The 22,061-nt window shown below is 47.4% G+C and overlaps 3 protein-coding genes across 5 annotated transcripts; 2 read left to right on the forward strand and 1 right to left on the reverse strand.

Annotated features, from left to right (window-relative positions):
- LOC8072322 lies at nt 1,740-9,215 on the forward strand. Of its 3 annotated transcripts, none has more exons than XM_021463319.1 (10): nt 1,740-2,191; nt 2,971-4,312; nt 4,398-4,465; nt 5,145-5,278; nt 5,360-5,546; nt 5,632-6,066; nt 6,144-6,236; nt 6,355-6,672; nt 6,755-6,822; nt 8,783-9,215. In XM_021463319.1, the coding sequence occupies exons 1-10, from the start codon at nt 1,823-1,825 to the stop codon at nt 8,790-8,792; spliced, it is 3,024 nt and encodes a 1,007-aa protein (XP_021318994.1). In that variant the 5' UTR covers nt 1,740-1,822; the 3' UTR covers nt 8,793-9,215. The 3 variants fall into 3 exon arrangements, with proteins under 3 accessions (XP_021318994.1, XP_002447071.2, XP_021318993.1); XM_002447026.2 differs by having other exon boundaries at nt 1,741-2,191; nt 6,755-6,814; XM_021463318.1 differs by having other exon boundaries at nt 1,741-2,191; nt 5,363-5,546; nt 6,755-6,814; nt 8,783-9,201.
- On the forward strand, nt 14,317-15,441 carry LOC8063947 (ethylene-responsive transcription factor 4). Its single transcript, XM_002447027.2, has one exon. It carries the CDS (start codon nt 14,454-14,456, stop codon nt 15,147-15,149), a length of 696 nt encoding a protein of 231 aa, XP_002447072.1. The 5' UTR covers nt 14,317-14,453; the 3' UTR covers nt 15,150-15,441.
- Nucleotides 17,969-21,967, reverse strand: LOC8063948 (methionine aminopeptidase 1B, chloroplastic). Its single transcript, XM_002448460.2, has 10 exons — nt 21,722-21,967; nt 21,491-21,569; nt 21,113-21,347; nt 20,745-20,906; nt 20,599-20,640; nt 20,413-20,484; nt 19,396-19,475; nt 18,791-18,888; nt 18,389-18,436; nt 17,969-18,283 (listed from the first exon to the last, which is right to left on the reverse strand). The coding sequence occupies exons 1-10, from the start codon at nt 21,783-21,785 to the stop codon at nt 18,138-18,140; spliced, it is 1,026 nt and encodes a 341-aa protein (XP_002448505.1). The 5' UTR covers nt 21,786-21,967; the 3' UTR covers nt 17,969-18,137.

Here is a 22,061-nt window from a genome sequence, read left to right on the forward strand (position 1 = left end):
AGTAGGGACTCTATGATTTGAATATGAAAAACTTATTGTCAACTCAAATTTGTTCCAATACAATAACGTCTTATAGTTTAGAATGGAAAGTATTAATTAAAACAATTTAAGGAGTCTTATAAAAGATAACGTATTGGTGGAAACTACAATCTTCATGAAAACCTGTGTAAATCACGACAAAAAAGTTTAAATTCATAAAAAAAATTGCACTTGTAGATAATACGATGATACACTACCTTGTAAAAAATCTTATCCAAACTCGAATACGTTTGTGAGATATAAAAATAACAAATATCAAGCTAGAAAGTTGTCTAGAGGATTTGTTAGAAAATTGTTATTTTTCTATCTCATAAACGAATTCAAGTTTGGGCAAGATATTTTACAAGGTTGTGTGTCATCATATCATCTACACGTATGATTTTTTTGGTGAATTTAGATGACTTTTTATCGTGATTTGCATAGTTTTTCACGAACATTGTGGTTTCCACCAGATACGTTTCCCTTATAAAAATATCATAAATTGCTAGGGTTGTTATTGCTGTTTTAAAGTTTTGTTCCTTGATGTTTTAGAGCAACTCTAAGAGGCCTCTTTATATCATTTATTCTTGTTTAGATTTTTTTTGAAATATGTCTTTCAGTAACTTTTAAATTAGATCTACAAATAATGTCACATTGTTTTTTGTTTTTCTCGCTAGCCCACATTAAAAAGCGAGGCTATTTCCCTACAAAGATAAGATATGATATATTGTTAGAGGTGGAAAGATACATAGAGAGAGCTATTATTATTCAGGGCTCTAAAAAAACTATAATATTTTAGAGAGTGAGTTTGAAAAAGACTCTTAGAGAAATGTTTTTTTATATAGCCATATACATATAAATTCTTCGTTAGACAGTTGCACCCAACCGTTATGGAGTGCAAGAAAGAAAGCTCATGAATGAAATCAATCAAACCTCATATTCATACTTCTGGATAAACCATATCTTTTTTACATGTTTACCATGTCCTTCTATATATTGTTAAAGGTTTTCCAGGTTTTGTTATGCTTTTTTTTTTCCAAATATATGCGCCTTAATTTCTTTGTATGTCATTAGACCATGCTCTTACTATTTTTGGGTCCAATAGTTACATCTTAAGGGGTGTGCAATTTGAAAACAAAACATTTACATATTTCTGTCACAAAAAAACATTTACATATTTCAGTGTGTTCAAATAAGTCATCTTATATACACTGCAAAAGTTAAATGGACAACTAGCATTCGTTTAGCCAACTAGTTTGCCCGCACATGCTTTTTTTTTAAATATCCTAACTAAATAATCGTTTAGCTGACTGGTGACTGCCATTTAATCTAGCACTTAAATGTCGATTAAGGTTGAAACAACCTCTAGTTTTTTGCGTATAAGTATACTTTGCCTACAGAAGTTAGATGTGGATTTAGCTCTAAATGCTATAACAGTATACTGTATATCGTTATGAGTAATACAATATATTTCAGATATAAAAAAATATATTGTATATCCTAATTTTTTAAAGTTTAACTTAAAAGACATATAATAAAACAATCTCAGTGGGCAGAGGTTTTTGCTCCCAACTATGCAAAGCTGCAGTATACAGTGCCTTCAATTGCTGTCGGGTTTCACCTTTATCCGTCAGAGGAGAGAAGATGACACGCCGTCACCGTCACGCCTCGTCGTTAACAGTTAACCGTTAACCTGTAATCCCCGTAGGCCAAATTGAGTAGCGCCAACCGCCAAATGAACGCGGAGGGAGGAGGAAAAGAAAAAAAAAAAACATCCAAAACCTAGCCGTCGCTTCCCCCTCCCATGGCGCCGCTGCCGGGGATCGTTGAGGTGCGCTGCGCGGGCTGCGGGGAGACGCTGGAAGTGGAGCCGGGCCTCACCGAATTTGCCTGCCCCGATTGCGGGACACATCAGTCGCTCCCGCCGGAGCTCATGCCGCGGCGCCCCCGCCGCGCGCTTCCGCTTCCCGAGCGACGTGCCCCACTCGCCGCGCCGTCCCGCATCGCGTGCGGGGGATGTAGCGCCGTGCTAAGTGTGCCGCACGGCCAAGGGGGATTCGCCTGCCCGCTCTGTGGCGCCGAGCTTGCCGTCCCGCCGGCTGCTGCCATTTCGGTAGTGGCGCCGCCCTCAGCCGTCCCAATTACTCCCAGCAGATTGGCGCAGCCTTCTGAGGTATTACTATGCACCGTATGTTCCCCCAGTGTTTCTGCTGCACTGCATTGTTACGCCACTAAGTGCCTAAGAGAGCTCTGACATGAACAACTGACCAATGTATTCCATTTTTATAGAAGTTGATGTATCTAGTGACACTAATCTGATGGTGTATCTAGTGACTTATAGATGAACAACTGAAGTAGATTATGACAATATATTTCATGGTGCATCTAGTGACACTAATTTGTTGTCGTAAATATTGGTGCTCTTTCCTATAAATTTGGTCAGACTTCAAATAATTTGACTTAGTACAACTCTAGAAGTTGATTTATTTTGGAACCGAAGGAGTATATTTATAAGAAGTAGGGGGCAACCCCTCCTGATCCATAAAATATTTTTAAATAAGGTCACATAAAATTTGGGTTTCTGAAATCATCGTTGTTCTGGAATATGTTGTTGGGCATTTGTAATAACTTTGTCCACTGTATATTACTATTTTTCTTTTTTTTTTCTTTTCACAAGCATACAGATACAATTGGTCGCAATATAAGTGCCATTTTTCATTACTTTCCAAGTCCAAAGCTTTTACAATTCATCTTTTACCATCAATATTTATTGCTGTATTTTTTCCCCAAACCTACAAACTGTTAAGATCACAAAAGTATTTTTTGTGTAGCCTGGCCAAGACAGGCAAGAGTTGGCTGCACACCTCATAGACGCTTGTTTTATGATCAAAGGGACATCTGTATATGCTATATCTCATGGTTCATTTTTCCTCTCTATGTCATCTTTGCTAGGTGTGTCCTGGGCCTTCAAGTCAATTAACTCATGCAAGATACATTCAAAGGCCCATTCATTTGGAGCAGACACATGGACAGCATCTGAGACATTCCTTTAGAGAAGAGCCATTTACTTCATCTAGAGCTGACACTGGCACAGAAATTCCTGTGGTGGGAAGGCTACAAAGCAAGCCTGCTGACCCTTTGTCACAGAGAGAAGAGTCTCATACTGAGCCACTTGATGAGACTATCCTCAGGCACAGCAAGAAGAAATCCATATTTGTAGCTAGCCCTGATTCTTATCCTGTAAGAAAGGTTCATGAAGAGCATCTTAATCAAGCCTTGTATGCATCAGAGGGACAAGGAATGTCTTCAAACTCTTCAATTTGTGCAGACAAGAAGGAATATAGATTTTCCAATGACATAGTTACAGTGCGCAGCAAACAGAAGGTTGGAAATGTGGTTGCCCCTAGTATTCTAGAACAGGAGCAGACAAAGTCTTTGAATCAAGCTGTGGACGAGCAGCAGGCAGATGAAATTCACAAGAATACAGTTCATGCAGACAAGGTGCAAGTGGAGTTTGCCAGCGAAACTGGAAACTGTAAAAAGAGTGGAGGTAGTAAAGGAAACCAAAAGAGAAGTAAGATTTTAATGAATTCTGCAAATGTGTCGCCTCTACTCAGGCGTAGTAAGCGCTTGGTAAAGGGATCACATGAACATGACGTACTTGACATTGATCCTATTGAGAAGATTGATGCTCCTTCGAATCAAAATCTATCTGAAGCTCCAGAAATTGGAAGGACTCAAGCAGATTCTGACACTAGTTCTACTGGTCAACGATTTCCTCTTGATCGCTCTAATGAGTGGGATGTTGATGGTGCAACTACACCTGCTTTCAATCATTGTACACAACAAGCTGAGCAGTTTCCACGAACCCAGATGTACTCTCTAGAGACTAGGTGGACACTTCCAGTTGCAAGCTCAAATTCATGGCATGACTATGAGATACCTCAGGAGAGCTTTAGTGGGGTCGGCCAACTTGATAAAGGCTATTCAGAAGTGCATTCAAATCCGGCAGGGATGCAAAATCAGGATATGAATGGGCCACTTGTACAAGAGATTTGCAGCGACAAGAACTGTTCAGGACATGGACAACTGAAGCATCACAACAAAAACCATTCACATTCACAGCTTGGAAGGCAAAAAAGGAATGGCTTCACTTGCCCTTCTCCAAATGGTGGGGGGCATCCTGAAGACCAGTCCTTCTCTGGACCCTGCCTCCAGAACCTGTCTGCTTCATGCAGCCGCCTTGCTGCTTCTGCTACCACTACATTGCCCACAGTGACACCGCCTTCTACAAGTAAAAGTCATGTGCCTTTCCGAGGTCACACAACTGTCTCTATTGAGAACTCTCTATCATTGATGTGTGCTTCTCAATCTTGCAGATCTACCACTTAAGCGCAGCAGTACAACATCGTTGCACCAACAGCCGCCATCCGGCCTCAACTCACAGGTTCCTTCCCCCAACCCTAACTTGCACGATGGTTCAAAAATGTTTGTATTAGGTTTTAGTGCTTCGATTAAATACATAATAGAGTAAATTTGTTGTCACTCCATATCACAAAATTGCACTTTTGAGAATCAATTTCACAAAACTTCATTTTTTTTCTGCATGCCTTGTAAAACCATACTTATATTGTGTCTCACAGAACTACACTATTTTTTTTTCATTTGATCAATGATATAAGTGTAGTTTAGCCATGCAAACTCTTAAAAGTGTAGTTTTTTCTTTATATTAGAATCGCTAGCATATTTCTATTTTTGTCCGAAGCAACTGTCTCAAAAATCTGCCATGTACCTTTTGCATGGATTGTACTATGACCTTGTTTAGATGCGAAAAGATTTTGGATTTCGCTACTGTAGCACTTTCGTTTGTTTGTGGCAAATATTATCTAATTATGGACTAACTAGGATCAAAAGATTCGTCTCGCGATTTACAGTTAAACTGTGCAATTAGTTTTTATTTTTGTCTATATTCAATGCTTCATGCATATGCCGAAGATTCGATGTGATGAGGAATCTTGAAAACTTTTTGGTTTTCAGGGTGAATTAAACAAGGCCTATATCATGTGCATCTGCATGATTTTTATTACTGTGGCAGCCATGAGCTTTCTGATATAAAGCCATTTCAGGATGCACCATGTGGCGATTTGCTGCCAGGGCCAACTAGTAACTCATCAAAAAAGCGCAGGGGACGTGGCCCTGAAAAACTAATGGAACCACGCAAAGAAGCTGAAAGGCCCATGCTGATTCCCAGTGGTACTGAGTAAGTATTGTCCGTGTTTGTTGATGTTTAAACTACTTTTACATTCAGAGTTGCATTGTATGACAAATTTGCATGAACTAGCAGCTGGATTGTGCAACCACCATGTCCTAAAGTAGCAAATACCCTCTCCATTCTTATCAAGCAGAACTATCCTGGGATCTATGTATCAGATGATACCATTGGAAATGTCCAATCATGTGAGCATGTGGTTTACCATTGGCACCAATGCCCACCAGATACAAGGACTACTATATTAGATGAATTCCTTGTGAGTAACTATTAAGACATGTTTGTACTATATTTTGATCTTTATGAAATCTGCAAATGATGAGTGTCTTACTCGGATACTGCAGAAACGGTACAAATGGTCGCCTGGCCATGAAGAGGAGTGTCAAAAGATATTTGACCGAAAAGCGGTTAGACAGCTAATGAATCTCTTTTGCTATGAGAAGCAAAGGGTTAGACAGGTGTTAGCATCAAAAAAGACCAAGGCTCTATCTGTTCGTAGGGCCCATGATGAAATGGAGCTAGAACAGGATGGTGGTAGAGAAGATCCAGATGAACAGCAAGGAGAAGCGTCAGTAATGGTACTTGAGCATGAAGATCCGCTGAAATGGAAACCATTTGTCCCTGTATGGATGAAGCCAAAATGGTGGGAAATGTTATGTGACCATTGGGCCAAAGACGAGAACATCAAGGTGTCTTGCCAACAAAGGAAGAATAGGTATTCAGGAAAACGCCGTAATGCTGCATGCCCACTGAAGATAAGACTGCATGAGGAGATTGTGGTACGAACAAAGAATTGAAATCCTGCTTTTTGAAATTTATTTCATCATGATTTGATGATTCTGGTGCGATTAAATAGGACTTGGATAATGGTGGAAAGCTGGGGGTTGACATTGATTCACCAACTAATATATTGAGGGAGTCTGTTGACCAGAGGGCATGTCAAACTGAGGTAACTACCTTTTTAGTGTACTGTTTGGATTAACAATTCTGAAGACTAAAGTTATTAAGTGATATTGACTCCATATGCCAACCAGATGAATTGTTTTGACATGCCTTCTTTTTTTCAGGATAAGAGGGATCAAGCTAATAGGGAGGCACAGAGCATTCAGCTAGGTTCCCATTCTGTGCAGAGACAAGCTGGGAGTGGGAAGCAAGGGAGGCACTGTGATACTATTAGTGTCAGCAAGAAAGCCCAATGCGAGCCATTATCTAAATCCTCCCCAGTTTGTGTGAGCAAACGAGGAGAGCAGCCAATGTTCACAATAGAACAGGTGCAAGAGATGATTACTCAAGCCCTGCAAGGGTTAAATGAAGCTTGGGAGAAAAAGTTTTTGTCCTTGGAGCAAAAGATGCCCAGCATTTCCTCATCGCAAACTGTTTCTAATGTTAGCAAATTACAGCTGTCCATTTAGTTCATTTAGCCATGAAAATTGGGTTGCTTGATTTGTCAATGGCGTTTATTTGCAGGGTGTGAAGGAGTCATCATTGGCTGTTGGAAGAAGCAAACGGTGCAAACTGGCACGACAGGTACTAATGTAATATGCTTCCTGCATATTCATATGTTTGCATGCCCTACTATTTGCTAGCAAGAAGCTATTGTGAAACCTGCCTCTACCTTGCTCCAATTAGCATTTCATCCATGTAAAAGGAAATGTGGTGCTAGATTTATGCTATCAGGATCTCATAAGTTGATAACTAGACTGTAGGTGCAAACTTTGTGTCGGTGTTTGGACATGTGGTCCTACCACCGGCTAGTGAATTTATGTCTACGTGCCCTGGATCCGGATGGTGATGCAAGAAGGACACAAGCGATTTATATTGGTTTGGGCCGAGAGTGCCCTACATCCAGTGGAGGTGGAGATCTTGTATTATATTTCACGTAAGTGTTTGTAGTAGGGGTTACAAAGCTTGGCGTGAGAGAGGGAACAGAACCCAGGTCTCGGCGCCGTGTGTGGAGTGCTTGAGTGCAGGTTGCTGTTTTTGTCTGGTGTATTACTAGAGGTGAGTTCGCGTGTTGCCTCTCCCTAGAATGGGTCCCTACCCCCTCCTTTTATAGTTGTAAGGGGAGGCAGGAGGTACATGTGTATATGTTATATCGCTGCGGTCGAATCCGAGGCCGAGTTGAGGTATGGCGTTGTACGGCGGTGGAATGGCTCCCCATTCTCCCAGCGCTGTAGCTAGTCGTGGTTGTCATACGAGGCGTGTCCTTCCCTGTGGCCGCCGTGCTGAGCCATGCCTGCCCTGCGGACGGACGTCCATACCTGTAGCGAGCGTGCTGACCCCTGTTCATTGACCAATATAGAGACCCGAGACTTCCTTGGCTCTGACGAGTGCGTGACCACAGGAACCTGGATTGACGTTTGAACGCCTGTCCGGGTCTCGGCCGTACGCATAGTGACGGGAGTAGGTGACAGTGGCGGGAGTGGATAGCACAATGATCATCATTCCCTGCTCTGCGCGGTGTGGGCGTGGGGATTTGATTCCTGTCTTATCCCTCTGTACCGCGCCTCGTTGTGGATGACGTCACGGGTGGTCTCAAGCGCACCAATGGGGGAAGGGCGCCCGATCCCTGGGGTCGGGCGAGGCGGAGATTGCTGAGTCTCGGCTTCGTTCGAGGCCTTGACGTTAGGCCTCGGGCGAGGCGGAGAAAATGGACTGGTCTTGGCTCCATTCAAGGCCTCGTCGTTAGGTCTCGGGCGGAGCAAAGAATGACTGTTTAGTCGGTCTGGCTTCTTACTAAGGGGAGCGGATGGAGTTTTTAGCTCCCTGCTTTGGGTGCCCCGGATTATGGTACCCGACACTTTGTATGGCTAAGTATTTGCAAATAACATAGTATGATCTACAATGTAGAAACAGTGTCAAATGAAGATATACTGAAGCATGATACTTTGCAGTTTACTTTCCTAAGATGATGAAATGATTAACCCATATGCATGTCATGATGGGAATTGTTGACAATGTTTTATCTCTTCTGAAATATATTGAAACTGGTCAAAATCACGCTTCTACTGTGCTGCTTCATGCTCGGATGGTTCTGTTACAATGGGATGTGTGTTCAGAAAAGATATGACATCCTTAGTTCCCTTGACTATGGGGATTGTAAGGTTGTGGGTTGTGCAAATCCTGACAAGGATTGTATTTCGTTTGGATTATATACGGACCCATGCATGTTCTTATATTCGTTATGTATGAGTAAAAGCCATATTTTCTGGAGATACTGGTGGTTCCTGGAAACCCCCATGTGTAGCCGTCACGAAAGGATAGCTTCTTACTGATATTCTCACTCACGCATAACAGATTTATTCACCTAATAAAACATAAAGCAGGTATCTTCGCATCCTTTGTTAGACAGACTGCAGTACCAGTACATTGTTTGCAGCTATTGAACTTAAAACTGTTTCTACGAGTGCGGCAATTAGGTTCTTTTGCCGGTTAGATTCCTGATTAAATGCGAAAAGGTTGTAAACCTACTTCACATAATTTCTTTGTTTGCAGGATACATTAGATTCCATGGACGAAGAAGATCCAGATGCGGAAGATGATAGCGATTATCAGATCAAGGAGGAGGAGCATTCGAGCTGAGTCAGCCGTGAGCTTGCTGTGAGCTGTGGCTCAGTTCTCATGTCTTTCTGGAGTTTGTGCAGGACGGTGCCTTGGCAGTTGGCACTGGAGCCAAGTAACTGTGCCGGCTGGCGACGGTCCGCGTGTAAATTATGTGCATATTTCAGCGAATGAGCGTCGTGAATTCGAGTGCAACTATGTGGTGGGACGGGGACGAGTGATGAATCGTGGTGTTTACTACTAGACGTGAATTCGTGACAGGATTTTTTAGAATTCGTGACAGGATGTCTTTGTGAAGTACACTCGCACCCTGTTTTTTCGAATGTAAACACGCCGGTCAGTGAAAGCTCGAATTTATTCAGTCTCACTCGTCTCGGTCTCACATGTCAACTAAAACAAATTCTATGGACGAAAAGGATGCCGCTGCAGGAGACGACGAGGAGGAGGCGAAGGCGAGGAGCGATGGCGCGCGCTGAGGCAAACGTGTGAGTTGGCTTTCTCGCGCCTTTTCGGGAGTTTGCTGTGCATGATCAGGATGGCATTGGAGCAGAGTTTTGTGACTTGGGTCTGTTTAGTTCTAAAAGATTTTGCAAAATTTTTCATATTTTTTATCACATCGAATCTTACGGTACATGCATGAAGCACTAAATATAGGTAAAATAAATAACTAATTGTACGGTTTATTTGTAATTTGTGAGACGAATCTTTTGAGTGTAATTAATCTATGATTAGATAATATTTATTAAATACAAACGAAAGTGCCACAGTGTTAATTTTGCAAAAAAAATTTGGAAGTTTCGTACGGTTTTCCTTAGGCCTTGTTTAGTTTAACCTGAAAACCAAAAAGTTTTCAAGATTCTCCGTCACATCGAATCTTGTGGCACATGCATGAAACATTAAATATATATGAAAACAAAAACTAATTACACAGTTTAGGTGTAAATCATAAGACAAATCTTTTGATCCTAGTTAGTCCATAATTAGATAATATTTGTCACAAACAAACGAAAGTGATATAGTACCGAAAACTTTTTAGTTTTCGGAACTTGTAGCTTAGCCTCGGAGGTGGCGTCTCCATGCAGTTTGAGCCCGCACCTGGTACAGCTCGTAGCCGTATGTGATCTGGTCGCACTGCATCTTCGCGTGGCAGCGCAGAAGCCGGCCAGCAGCGAGGACCCAGGAGCAGCCCAGCTCTGCACTGCACCGCTTTGCCGCCGGCCACGCACGCGGCCGTCACGCGGGAGCTGTCGAGTGAAAGCGCGGGCGGGCGCACGCGGCACGCCACCTGCCCGTCCGTCCGTGCGCGCCCACGCGTTGCCCCCCCGTGGGCAACGTGACGCTACCACCGCCTGTCTGCTTCGCGCCCCCCGGTTTCCCTGCACCCACGCCGCCGCCGCGCTGTGGCGCGGTGCTGCCGTTATCGTTATGCATGCTATGCGCGATCGAATCGGATAATACTCCAAAGTTCGGCTCGGCGCCATACCCTGCCGTCGTCAACGTGCTGCCCGGGTTGCGACGACGCGCCGAACACTCGGCTCGTGTCTCATCCACTCATTGCTTGTCTTCCATTCCAATCCTCGTGTGACTGCGTCGGGATGGCTCCCTTTTACTTTTACCTAGGGATAGTAGTCTTGTTTGCTGAACTTTATTACCACGGTGCAGGTGACGTTCTATTCCGTTGATATGCGTGGCAATTCATCCGTATGATTTGTGCAACGACGACGCTGATTTGTGAGCCAAATCCCCAAATTGCTACTCAAATCAGCGTCCGGCGAATCTTTGGAGGCGTGGGGGCGAACCGTCTGTACGTGTTGGAACCTAGCAGACTGACTTCACGCAAAGACGAAAACCAAAAAGAAACCGTCGGTGGAATTCGGACAGGGGAAAAAAAAGGTAGGAAAACGATACCGTCGGCGGGCGGCGTAAGGTCTGAAACGGACAACGCCGTGCAGTCGGCGAGCGGTTGGGAGCGAGTCGAGGCGGGGGAGAAAAAGGAGGGAGAGGGAAACAGAAAAAAAAAACAAAAGAATATATGGCGCGCCGGCCGGCGATCCGCGATCGATAAACAAAGGCAGGGCCCGCGTCCACTGGCGTTCTGAGCTGTGCGTGTGCGTGTGGAACGGAGAAACGTCGCGGCGGGGCCCATCGATCCGCCCGCCGCCGCCGCCGCCGCCGCCCCTGAGGCCGCGGCCGCGGTCGCGCGCGTCGCCATCCGGCTGCGGCGGGGCCGGCTGACGTGTGGACGGCTGGGGCGCCGTGACGGTGGCGGCAGTCACAGCGCCCCGCTGCGTGCGACACGATCCGGTGATCCGGTCCCGGCCTTTTTTTGCGGGGAGAGCGACAGCGCGAGAGGGGAGACACGGGTGCGGGCGGGGCGGGCACGGACGGTGTGAAAACACGCTGCCGCGGCGCGGGCGGACGGGGTGGACTGCGACGGACGTGACACCCACCGCACGCCTCGCTCGCCCGCCCGCTTGGTGCTGCGTCATGCACTCCTGCGCGCATGTACGCTTCTCAGGTCTGGACGTGACATGCGGTTTCGTTCGGCCTTGGGCCTGGTTTAGTTCCAAAAATTTTGTAAAATTTTTCAGATTTCTCGCCACATCGAATCTTTAGACGTATGTATGAAGTATTAAATATAAATAAAAATAAAAACTAATTGCACAGTTTGGTCAGAATTGACAAGACGAATCTTTTGAGTCTAGTTGGTCCATAATTGGATAATATTTGTCAAATACAAACGAAAGTGTTACTATTTATATTCGCAGGTTTAGCGGCAGCTACATCCAATCCAGATGATTTTTTTTTTGTTTTATATAAACGTCCAGGTGAAACTTTGGATACAGATATCTGCCCTTGGCGGCAATGACTGTCTGGTTCAGACCATGACCATGGGAACATGCGTTCAAATTTGGTTATCTGTGATTGAATTGAATCTAGTAGTTGCTTGATGACCCAGTCGGTTTTCTTAGAGTTGCTACCAAAACAGACCATGATAGTTCCTCCATCTGCATGGTAGTATTAGTAGTAAAAGCATGGAGCCCTTACAGCATGAATGGACGATTTCTCTGAAGAAATTACGACCAACATTTCTTTTAGCCATGCGAGGGGTAACTGTTAAGGTGAAACTACGTGCCTCCATAACTAAAAAACAGGACGATGTTCATTTGCTACTAGTAAACAGTAAAAAATAACATTAGCATACTACTTTTTGGCCAAAGGAACACATTAAGGCCTTGTTTAGTTCCCAGAAAATTTTATAAAAATTTTCAGATTCTCCGTCACATCAAATCTTTAGACGCATGTATGAAGTATTAAATATAGACAAAAATAAAAATTAATTGCACAGTTTAGTCGGAATTGACGAGACGAATCTTTGGAGTATAGTTAGTACATGTTTAGATAATATTTGTCAAATACAAATGAAAGTGGTACTATTCCTATTTTGCAAAAAATTTTTAGAACTAAACAAGGCCTAAAAATAGGAGAGATTGTTTTCTTAGATTAGCTATGGACACCTGCCGCGGATTCTACTTCCAAAAATTTTGGATGTTTATATATGGACACGACAGTTTTCACCATTATATTTTTAAAAAGAGACTACTTCCTAATAAAATATTTTTTTTAAAAAAAATAATACTGTGCAGAAGTGAACTGGCAGATATTACGACGCAACTACTAGTAGCAGGTGGGTACACCAGGCTGCTTGCAGCCGGCAAAGCACAGCTGCACAGACGGGGCCGGCCAGTAACGAAACAAGTGGTAGTTTCCCGTTTTCCGCCGCCCAAATCCGGCGCTGGTGACCGGGCGGCCCCCTCCCCGCTGTGCACGTAAGCAATATCCAAATCCCCGCGCGGATCCGGCTGTCGTGTGCGCGCTGCCGCCGCCGTGGCAGGCAAGGAAGGAAGACGCGGGGCAGGTGCGGTGCGGTGCGGTGCGGCGCGGCCGCCCGTCCCCCTCGCCCTCACCCCGGCCCCGCCGCCGAAGAAAAAGCCCTTTGTTTTTTTCCACCCCACCCCACACACCCTCGCCGCTCCACGGTCGCCTTCGCATCGCCTCCTCTGAACCCGTCGCCGTCACACGCCTCGCGCGGCACCGCACCGCGGGCCACGCGGCTCGCGGCTCGCGGCGAGACCGGAACCACCGCCGGGCCCCGCCCCCGCGCCGCGCGCCGCGCGGCTCGCGGGACCGCCCACTCGTCTCGCTCGTTCGTGCGGGGCAGGGAACGCAGGCGGTGCCGCTCGTTGCAGCGTGACCGCGACGCGTCGTGCCGCGCCCGCGCGTCTCTGGAAATTGCGACGTCTCTGCATGGCTCGTTCGTTGGGAGCCTTGGGCGGGCGGGGCGGGGCGGGGCGGGCGTCGTGGAGTGCGGCCGAAAGCAACCGGGACGGACGGTGGGCGGAGCGGCGGCAGGCAGGGACGCCGTTGGGTTTGGTTGGTTGGTTGGTTCACTCGCTGCGCTGCCGCTCCAAGACGTTGATGTGCTGCACGCAACGACCGGCGCCAGGTTGCACTTGCAGGCACCGTTCACTCCGTTGCTTCGGACGGACGTGTGGACTGGGAAGTGATTATGCCAAGATGCGCAGCGCCGCTGGGTGAAGCTTTTCCTATGGGAGCATGTGTGTTGCAGAGCCACGCGGAACCGATTCGTGCCCGTTGGTTTGATTTCTTTTAGGCCTTGTTTAGTTCTCCAAAAATTTTGCAAAATTTTTCAGATTTCCCGTCACATCGAATCTTTAGATGTATGCATGAAGTATTAAATATAGATAAAAATAAAAACTAATTGCACAGTTTGGTCGAAATTGACGAGACGAATCTTTTGAGCCTAGTTAGTCCATGATTGGACAATATTTGTCAAATACAAACGAAATTGCTACAGTGCTCATTTTGCCAAAAATTTTGGAACTAAACAAGGCCTTATTTTAACGGTAAATACCGCCTTTTGATGAACCTTGGATGAAGAGGCAAACCTACTCGGTTGTGAGTGCAGATATATTTCTCATCAAGACAGATTTTTTTGGAGTTGATTGCTCAGCAGGGTTTCAGATGAAGACGCTATGCAGCTGGACGAAGGGTGTCCTGAACGGCTATCCTAAGCTTCAAGCAAACACCCCTTTGCATGCACCAGGCTCGCTTGACCTGAATCATAGTAGAAAGAAAAAGAAACGGTACAGGTACAATGCATTCCGAAGGACCACGGAGACTGAACAAGTGAGGGGGAGAAAATACGGTTACCGGCCGGCCGCACAGGGACACGCACCCGTACAACCAAACAAAGAAGGCGGACTTGAGTGAGCGCCCGCAACGCAAGCAGCCGCGGCATTCCATGTACGGGCGAGCAAACATCGGAGGCCAACGCGGGACGGCCGCCCCCATCTCCCTCCACCTCCGTCGCGCCTGTGGCTGTGGGTCAAACCTCCCCTCCCGCTGGCTCCTCCTCACCTCCCGCCTCCCCTATTAATACCGCGTATCCACCTCCCTTTCCTCCCCGCACTCCAGCCCTGCCTGCCCAGCGCACCAACACAACAACCACCGCCACCGCACCGCCGAGCGCTGCGCCGCTGCCCAACACTTGGCATCGTCCTCCGCCGCCGTCACTCCTTCCATGGCGCCCAAGAACGCTCTCCCCGCCGCCAGCGCCGTGACCGACGGCATGATGGAGCCCAGGTTCCGCGGCGTCAGGAAGCGCCCGTGGGGCCGCTACGCGGCGGAGATCCGGGACCCGGCCAGGAAGGCCCGCGTGTGGCTCGGCACCTTCGACACCGCCGAGGCCGCGGCGCGCGCCTACGACGCCGCCGCGCTCCACTTCCGCGGTCCCAAGGCCAAGACCAACTTCCCCGTCGCGTTCGCCGCGGCCGCGCACGCGCAAGCGCTCGCGCTCCCGCTCCCGCTGCCGCCGCCGCCCAAGAAGCTGGCCGTGAGCCCCAGCAGCAGCACCGTGGAGTCCTCGTCCCGGGACTCGCCCGCCACGCCGCCCAGGGCTCGGTCTCCGTCTCCGGCCCCGACGGTGATGCCTGCGCCGTCGCTCGACCTTTGTCTCGGCATGCCGGCCATGGTGGCTGCGCAGCCGTTCCTGTTCCTGGACCCGAGGCTCGCGGTGACCGTGGCCGTGCCGGCGCCCGTGGCCTGCCGGCCGACCGCTGTTGCCGCCGGTGCCAAGAAGCAGACAGCACCAACATCCTGCGGTGGAGACGAGGAGCAGAGTGACACAGGGTCGTCGTCATCTGTGGTGGACGCCTCCCCGGAAGCGGTTTGCGTGGGGTTTGACCTCAACATGCCACCGCCGGCCGAGGTGGCGTAGATGGCGGACCTGCCGCAGCGCCCGATGACACACGGCTCCTCCAACGTTGTCGAGTATGCGTAGATGATTAGCACTTGTATTAGTATGAGGTTGGTTGCTCGATCGTTTAATTTGCTACGATGAGTTACTACTAGGTGTACATAGATGTTCTTTTTGCATCGGCGGCTAGGTATAACAAAAGTTACTGCTTGCCGATGTTACAAAACAAAATACTACGAAAATGTTTTGTTCTTCGTTGTTTGTAACATATTAATTTGCTGATTAACGAGAGATCTACAGTTTTTTGCTCATATATATATGTGTTGTATATGTTTTTTAAGAGTTTTGAGGAAATGATCATCCAATCAATACCCTACGCTACGGAAAAACCATTGCCGAGCTCAGCATCAGATCGAGCCAACTGAACAAGCACAACACCGTATTGCTTACTTACTTACGGTGAAAGCAAGGGGTTGAACCGGTCGTTCCCTCTGTGAATTTCGCTAGATCCTCCCTCGCACCCAGACGACCGACCGCCTTGACAACCACGGACTGATGAGAGGACGACGACCTGGGACTCTGGGAGCCTGGGACGAGACGACGCGGAAAGCCACACCGAGGCCGGGTCGCGTCGCGCCGCGCGGCGAGCTGGCGAGTGTCCCTCCGACTCTGAGAGACGAACTGGTCCACCCGTACGCGCTGCCGTCACCTCGCTCCCGCGCACGCCGCGACGCAAGCATAGCAGCCAGTCGGGATCGCCAGCGCGCCCCACGGCTCCACGCGCGTTTGACGGCTTCTTTTTTTTTTTTCCCCTGTCGCTCGCGTGCAGGCGCTACTACGCTTCGGACCGCGGCAAAGCTCCCGCTACGACCCCCCGAGCAACACGAGGCAAGGCGCGCGAGGCCGGTTGGGAATTGGTGGGATGGGTCCCCGGCGCCGCCGCGTGCCCGCGTCCTCGTGGAGTCATGTGATAGAGTATCAGGCTGCTGTAACCTATGAGCTTCCGCGCGGCACTGGACGGATCGGCACCGGCGGAATTCTCCTTTTTTTGAAAGGCACCGGCGGATTATTTTGTTCAGGCGGCGGTAGCTTTGGGAGCTCCTGCAAGCAACCGTTCAGCGTAAACCACCTCTGCTTTACCTGAGTTTGCTTGGATTGGTCCAATACAATACGCAGCGCAAAAATACGAACACAAAACTGATGATAATTCACCGCGCTCTTATCGAAATTACTTTTAAAGCTGAACACTGGGATATTCTATTTTTTTATACATGTACAGTACAATTCTACATGAGATCTGTACGTAGAATCAGACGTGAATACCCCGCTAGCCACACCGACTACCGTGGGGCTAAAGCAAAACTTCATTTCGCTGAGCGAAGTCTCTAGAATGGCCAAGCTGCTAAAGTCTCGCAAAAATGATTAAAAGAATTCGTGAAACAAGCGACCAAGCTCGACGTGAAAAAAAAGTGACGGTAGTTGTTGTGGCGTACGTAGGGAACGGCGGGTCGGATTTGTCCGAGAATCCAGTGACATGTTGGTGGTTGCCTGGTTGGTTTTACTCCTTGCATGAGGTGGTGATACGCATCGAGTCAAGCTGGGAGAAAGACGGGCAGTAACTTTGGATGTTTTTTGATATTTTAGCTGAATCTTCTCAGAGGCGACGCCAGGCCAGGCCACACGGTGGTCACCGTTCATACCTGAATGGCTGAATCGTTCATCACGTACTCTTTTGGAGGGAAACGGCTATCGTGAGCAGAGCACACAAGTTGGCGCGGAAAGGCAAAGCACACACAGGTCTCCGTCGTCCCCTCCTCGCGTCAGTCTCCACAGCCAGGTCTTGAGCTGAGAGAGGTCGATCCGGATCGGAGCCGGCCAGGCCCAGACGGACAGTCCATAGGGGAGGCGGGCGGCAGTAGCACCGCACCTTTTCTCCGTTCCGATTCCAAAGCCGCCCAGCCACACGCGAGGCGGCGCGTGCCCGCACGGAACCGCCACACCTCGGAGGCGTCGGCGGCTTTGGATCTCGGGCGGCGCCGGGGCCAGAATAAACAAAAGGAGCCGCCCGCCTTTGCACGAGGCGGACTGGCGTGCATGCGGAGCCAACCCAACCTCACCTCCAGCGGAGACGGCGAGCGGGCGCCGTGCCCACGCTTCCACGGGGAAATTAGGTGGCGCCTTGGATCGTGTCGGTCGCCGGGCCACCAGCGTCCTCCCGCCCGCCGCCTGCGGGACAGCGCACGCAACCTGGCGCCGCAGCGGCGGGTCAACAAAGCACGCCGCCTACAGCCTAGTAGAGATCTACAACGAGTCCGCAGCACTCTGCCTACAGCCTAGTAGCGACGCGACCCCGTCCGATCCAACCCGGCCGAGTGCAAGTGCGGACCTTGCCGTCGGATCATGTCGGTCGAGGACGAAAAGGCCAAGTCCAGGACAGGACCTCGGGCCTAGCTAGAGCCCTAGATCGAGCGCCCATCTGCCCAGCCAGCTGCGCACGCGCACAGCCGCGGCGCCGACGGCATATCCTGCAGCCAGCCACGCACTACCGCCGCTTGGCGCACGAGCCGTGCGGTGCGCCCGAGCCCCGATGCCGTGGAGGCGCGGGCGCCTCGCTTCGGCTCCACGTTTTGGCGCCGCGGCGCGCGCTAAGCGACGAGCGGCGCGGCGGCACAACCTACTCCCACCGAGGCAACACGGCCGGTGTGGTGTGTTGCCCGCACCCGCACGGCCGCTGCCATGACGCGAACGCGCCAACAGCGCCTCCGGCTCTCCGCTCCACGCCGAGCAGCATGCGGTGGACCCCAACTGGCGGGACGAGAGCGTCACAAGAGATCGGGACGTCGAGAAGTTGTCCTCCTTGCCCAAACCTGCCATTGCAATCTCTCAGCCTTTTCTTCAGTATTTCGTAGCACGCCAATTAGCGAGACAAATAGACAATCGACCACGTCAGGCATCAGCACGGATACAGATTGCCGTGGCAACAGCTAACGGGCACAAGCAACACTTCTCCTAGCATTTCGTGAGGATCTCAGCTCCGGTCCTGGTGATCAGTATCGTGTGTTCGAACTGCGCCGCCAAGCTGCCGTCCGTCGTCACGGCAGTCCAGCCGTCGTCCCACATGTCGCAGTCGATGCTCCCCATGGATATGATCGGCTCTGCACAAGAAAGTTAGGCGGCGCTAGCATCAGCCAGGAAGGCAAAAGAGGACTCAAACATGGCTGGCTTTACTAAGACGTGGAATGAGTTAGGATGCTGCGAACCTATTGTGAACGTCTGCCCTTCAATCATCTGACCCGGCCTGTTGTTCCCTGTCGCAAGCACATCGCAGCCAGGTCTAAAAATTGCATACCCCAAAAAAACTTTTTTTTTTAAAAAAAAAGAACTATTACAAGATCAATATATCCCAGAGATCTGCAGCCTGGAGATTTTTACTTTACTTTTCATTTTCAATTGAGAAACACATAGAGACATCTAAACTTCAACAGAATTTGCTTTTCACCTAAGCAGTGCTTATCCATTAAAATGTTGTTCTCAGGAGAAAATCTACAGCCTACTGTTATACTCTATTTACATAAACATTAAAGCAGTAGTGTGCAAAGCCTTGAAGTTCTCAACTACAATATGCACTGCCTATCATCTATTGCCGAAAAACATTGACTTACGCTGGTGATAGATAATTGGTTCTGAGTGAAATACTCTGCCAACTCCATGCCCAACAAAACACTCCACGACACCAAACCCATTCCTTTCAGCATGCTCACTGAAATGTTCAAGCAAATCAATGGAAGCAATATCTAAGACGAAGTGAACTTTGGTATAGCCACACCAATCATGTACGACAAAGTTAACAGCAAACTTGTTTTCTATTCGTTTAACATGCGAGAGATGCTGGGTGAATGCTTGTGTAAATACATTACATGAATAGTACTGCTAGATAGTTGAAAAAGAGTAGTATTTTGCTGTTCCAAACAACCTTTTGCAATGCTAGGGTAGCAAATGAGGAAAATCGAGGCAAAATTTTCACCGGCCAAAGGTGACTATTAGACATTTGGCAAAAAAAAACTCTTGATTCTTCATTATTTTTCTGGACATTGCTCCTTTCAACACTAATGTTTTATGATCTCAAAGGCTTCCCTTTTGCCATAAGTCCATAACTAACCCAGTGACTATGGTGAGAAAAATGATCAAACACTTCTTTTTGAGGAACTAGAGATATGACTATCATTACCTTCTTGGCCATGAAAGAAATCGGTGCAAAATATTATACCTTATTCTTCTGCCAATCTTCTTGAAGCTGGTACCATGTTTGCATGTTGATATGGCCCTGAGCAGGCACTCTTCAGTAACCTGATATTAGCATGATACAGTAAGCATCTGGTTCCCCAAGTTGTGTTAGCAGTCATCCAACTAGCAAAAGGTATGTACATATGAAATAACAGACAAGGTGAGAATAGAAGCACCTTCTTACACTAGTCCTTATCAGCCAAAATAAGCAAAAACAAAAAATAAATCTATACAGATCTTTCAGTAATCTAGAGGAAAAGAAACTTATATGTCAGTAAGATGGTCTGACAATTGTATCTGTGAGGATCCTTCATCTTTCATCAATTTAAGTCTAATCAGAAATCAGAATTTTGGCATGATAAAAGTGAATAAGTAGATTACAGTCACAGTCTGAGAACTAGAGCTGCTAGTCATGACTAGAAAAATAGTACTATTACCTCCATCCCAAAAAACTTGACATTTCAGTTCTGTCCTAAGTTAAATTATCTTAAGTTTGGCCTAATTTAGGCCTTGTTTAGTTCCCTTGCAAAAACTTTTTGGGCTACTGTAGCACATTCGTTTGTATGTGGCAATTATTGTCCAACTATGGACTAACTAGACTCAAAAGATTCGTCTCGCAAATTACAGACAAACTGTGTAATTAGTTTTTTTATCTATATTTAATGCTCCATGTATGTACCGCAAGATTCAATTTGACGGGGAATCTTGAAAAGTTTTTGTTTTTTGGAGGAACTAAACAAGGCCTTATAGAGAAAATTGCTAACATTTATGACACCAAAACTTATATTATGAAAATGTGTTCTATGATAATGTTACTTATTTTGTAATATAAACATTAGTATTCTTTTCCATAAACTTGGTCAAACATAATATTGTTTGCTTTATGACACAACTAAAACATCTTTTTTTTTCTTTTTTTTTGGGGGGTGTGGGGGGGGGGGGGGGGGTAGTAGATTGCAAGAGCAAGCATTGCATCTGCTCCACAGAAAAGGGTAGATACCTTCACAAGTTGTTTACTTGCTTCATCGACATCTCCACAAAGAAATGTTTTTGAGGTATCCCCATGATAACCCTAAAATGGTGAGGGCACTTTAGGTGATGATATCCAAATTCAAGTCCATGAGGCAAACAAATAAATAGCATGAAGTGACAATAACTATATATGACCAAGAAGATAAACACGTACATTCAAGTAGACAGTGACATCAATGTTAATTATGTCTCCATCCTGTAAAACACAAATGCAAAACGTTTAGTCATGGTGGCTGTGGAACTGTGCAGCTGAAAGGCCCTGAACTGGCTCAAAACATGTCAATGTAAGGCTTTCTGAACCTGTAGCTCGCGTGAATCAGGAATTCCATGGCACATGCACTCATTTACTGAGGTGCATACACTTTTTGGAAACCCACCATATCCAAGTGGGGATGGATAGGCTCCAGCATCGATGATCATCTTGTGCACTGCTTTATCAATTTCGTCTGTTGTTACAGAGGGCTGATAGAAAGATGCAATAGATTTCTCACTCAAGATATAATGATGACGGAGTGCACATGGATAAAAAAAGAGATGGGGTCATGGTGTCTTATGAACAAAACAAACACATCAATTTCAGAAAGAAAAATAAAAGACAAACATAAACTGGTACTTTTATTGGCTACAAAATAGATAAACATAGTGGAGATGCTGAAGTGCATGCTTACTTTCACTAATGTTCCTGCATAGTCAAGAACACGGGCGGCAAGCTCGCAAGCAGCTCTCATATGGACAATGCTCTCGTTGTCGTGCATTTGTACCTCTTTTGCTATCTCTGGTACATATTTTGTGCCAACATAAGGAGGCCGAGGTATGTTTCCTGGTACTGGAAGAGGTGGGCTAACAGTTCCACGAACCAGGGGTGCTCTTTTCTTTGGTTGTCCAGACTCTTGTGTTCCTAACCTTTTGAGTTTGAGTTTCAGCAAGCGTCAGAACGGTACACAGGATGCAATGGCAGAGTGGCGCTAGCAATGATATGTCCTACTGTGCGTGATTAGACAACTAATTTCGAATTATAGAAGGGAAGCAACTAGTGGATTTTATACCTCGTACTCGCTTTCTCCAACCCCCCTAGTCTCTTTGCTTGGACAAGGAAGGGCTTCTTCTGTGGGCATGTATTCCTCCCTTAAAAAGTTGAAGAGGACACATCGCGATCGAATCAGTAACAGGCGAAGGAAAAATACATGCCCATAGTCCATAGAATCATTCTACATACACAAGTCCAAGTTTCATATGAACAATCACATATTCACATGGACAGGGCCGAGCAAAAATACCTCGGCCACCGGAGAGCAGCGGCGAGGAGCGGTGAAGCTCCATGGACGGGACTCTAATCGCCATTGGAGCGGGCGGTGCGCTCCCCGAATCTGCAGTGGGGCGGGCGGCAGGGTCGTCGCCAATTTGGATTAGTAGTCCCGCGCGCCGGCGAGGCCGCGAGGGCGAAGAGCCGGACGAACAGAGCAAGAGGATAATACGAAAGGAAATGGATTTTTTTTTTCACCTCTCCGTTTTGTTCCCAGAAAAAGACAGTGGGCCGGGCCGGGGTCGAACCGTTAATCCGTTATACCTTGTGCTTGTTCCTATCCTAACCCTAGATAGTGCGGGCGGGACTCGGAT

This window comes from Sorghum bicolor, chromosome 6 (assembly GCF_000003195.3).
Source record: "Sorghum bicolor cultivar BTx623 chromosome 6, Sorghum_bicolor_NCBIv3, whole genome shotgun sequence".
Lineage (NCBI taxonomy): Eukaryota > Viridiplantae > Streptophyta > Magnoliopsida > Poales > Poaceae > Sorghum > Sorghum bicolor.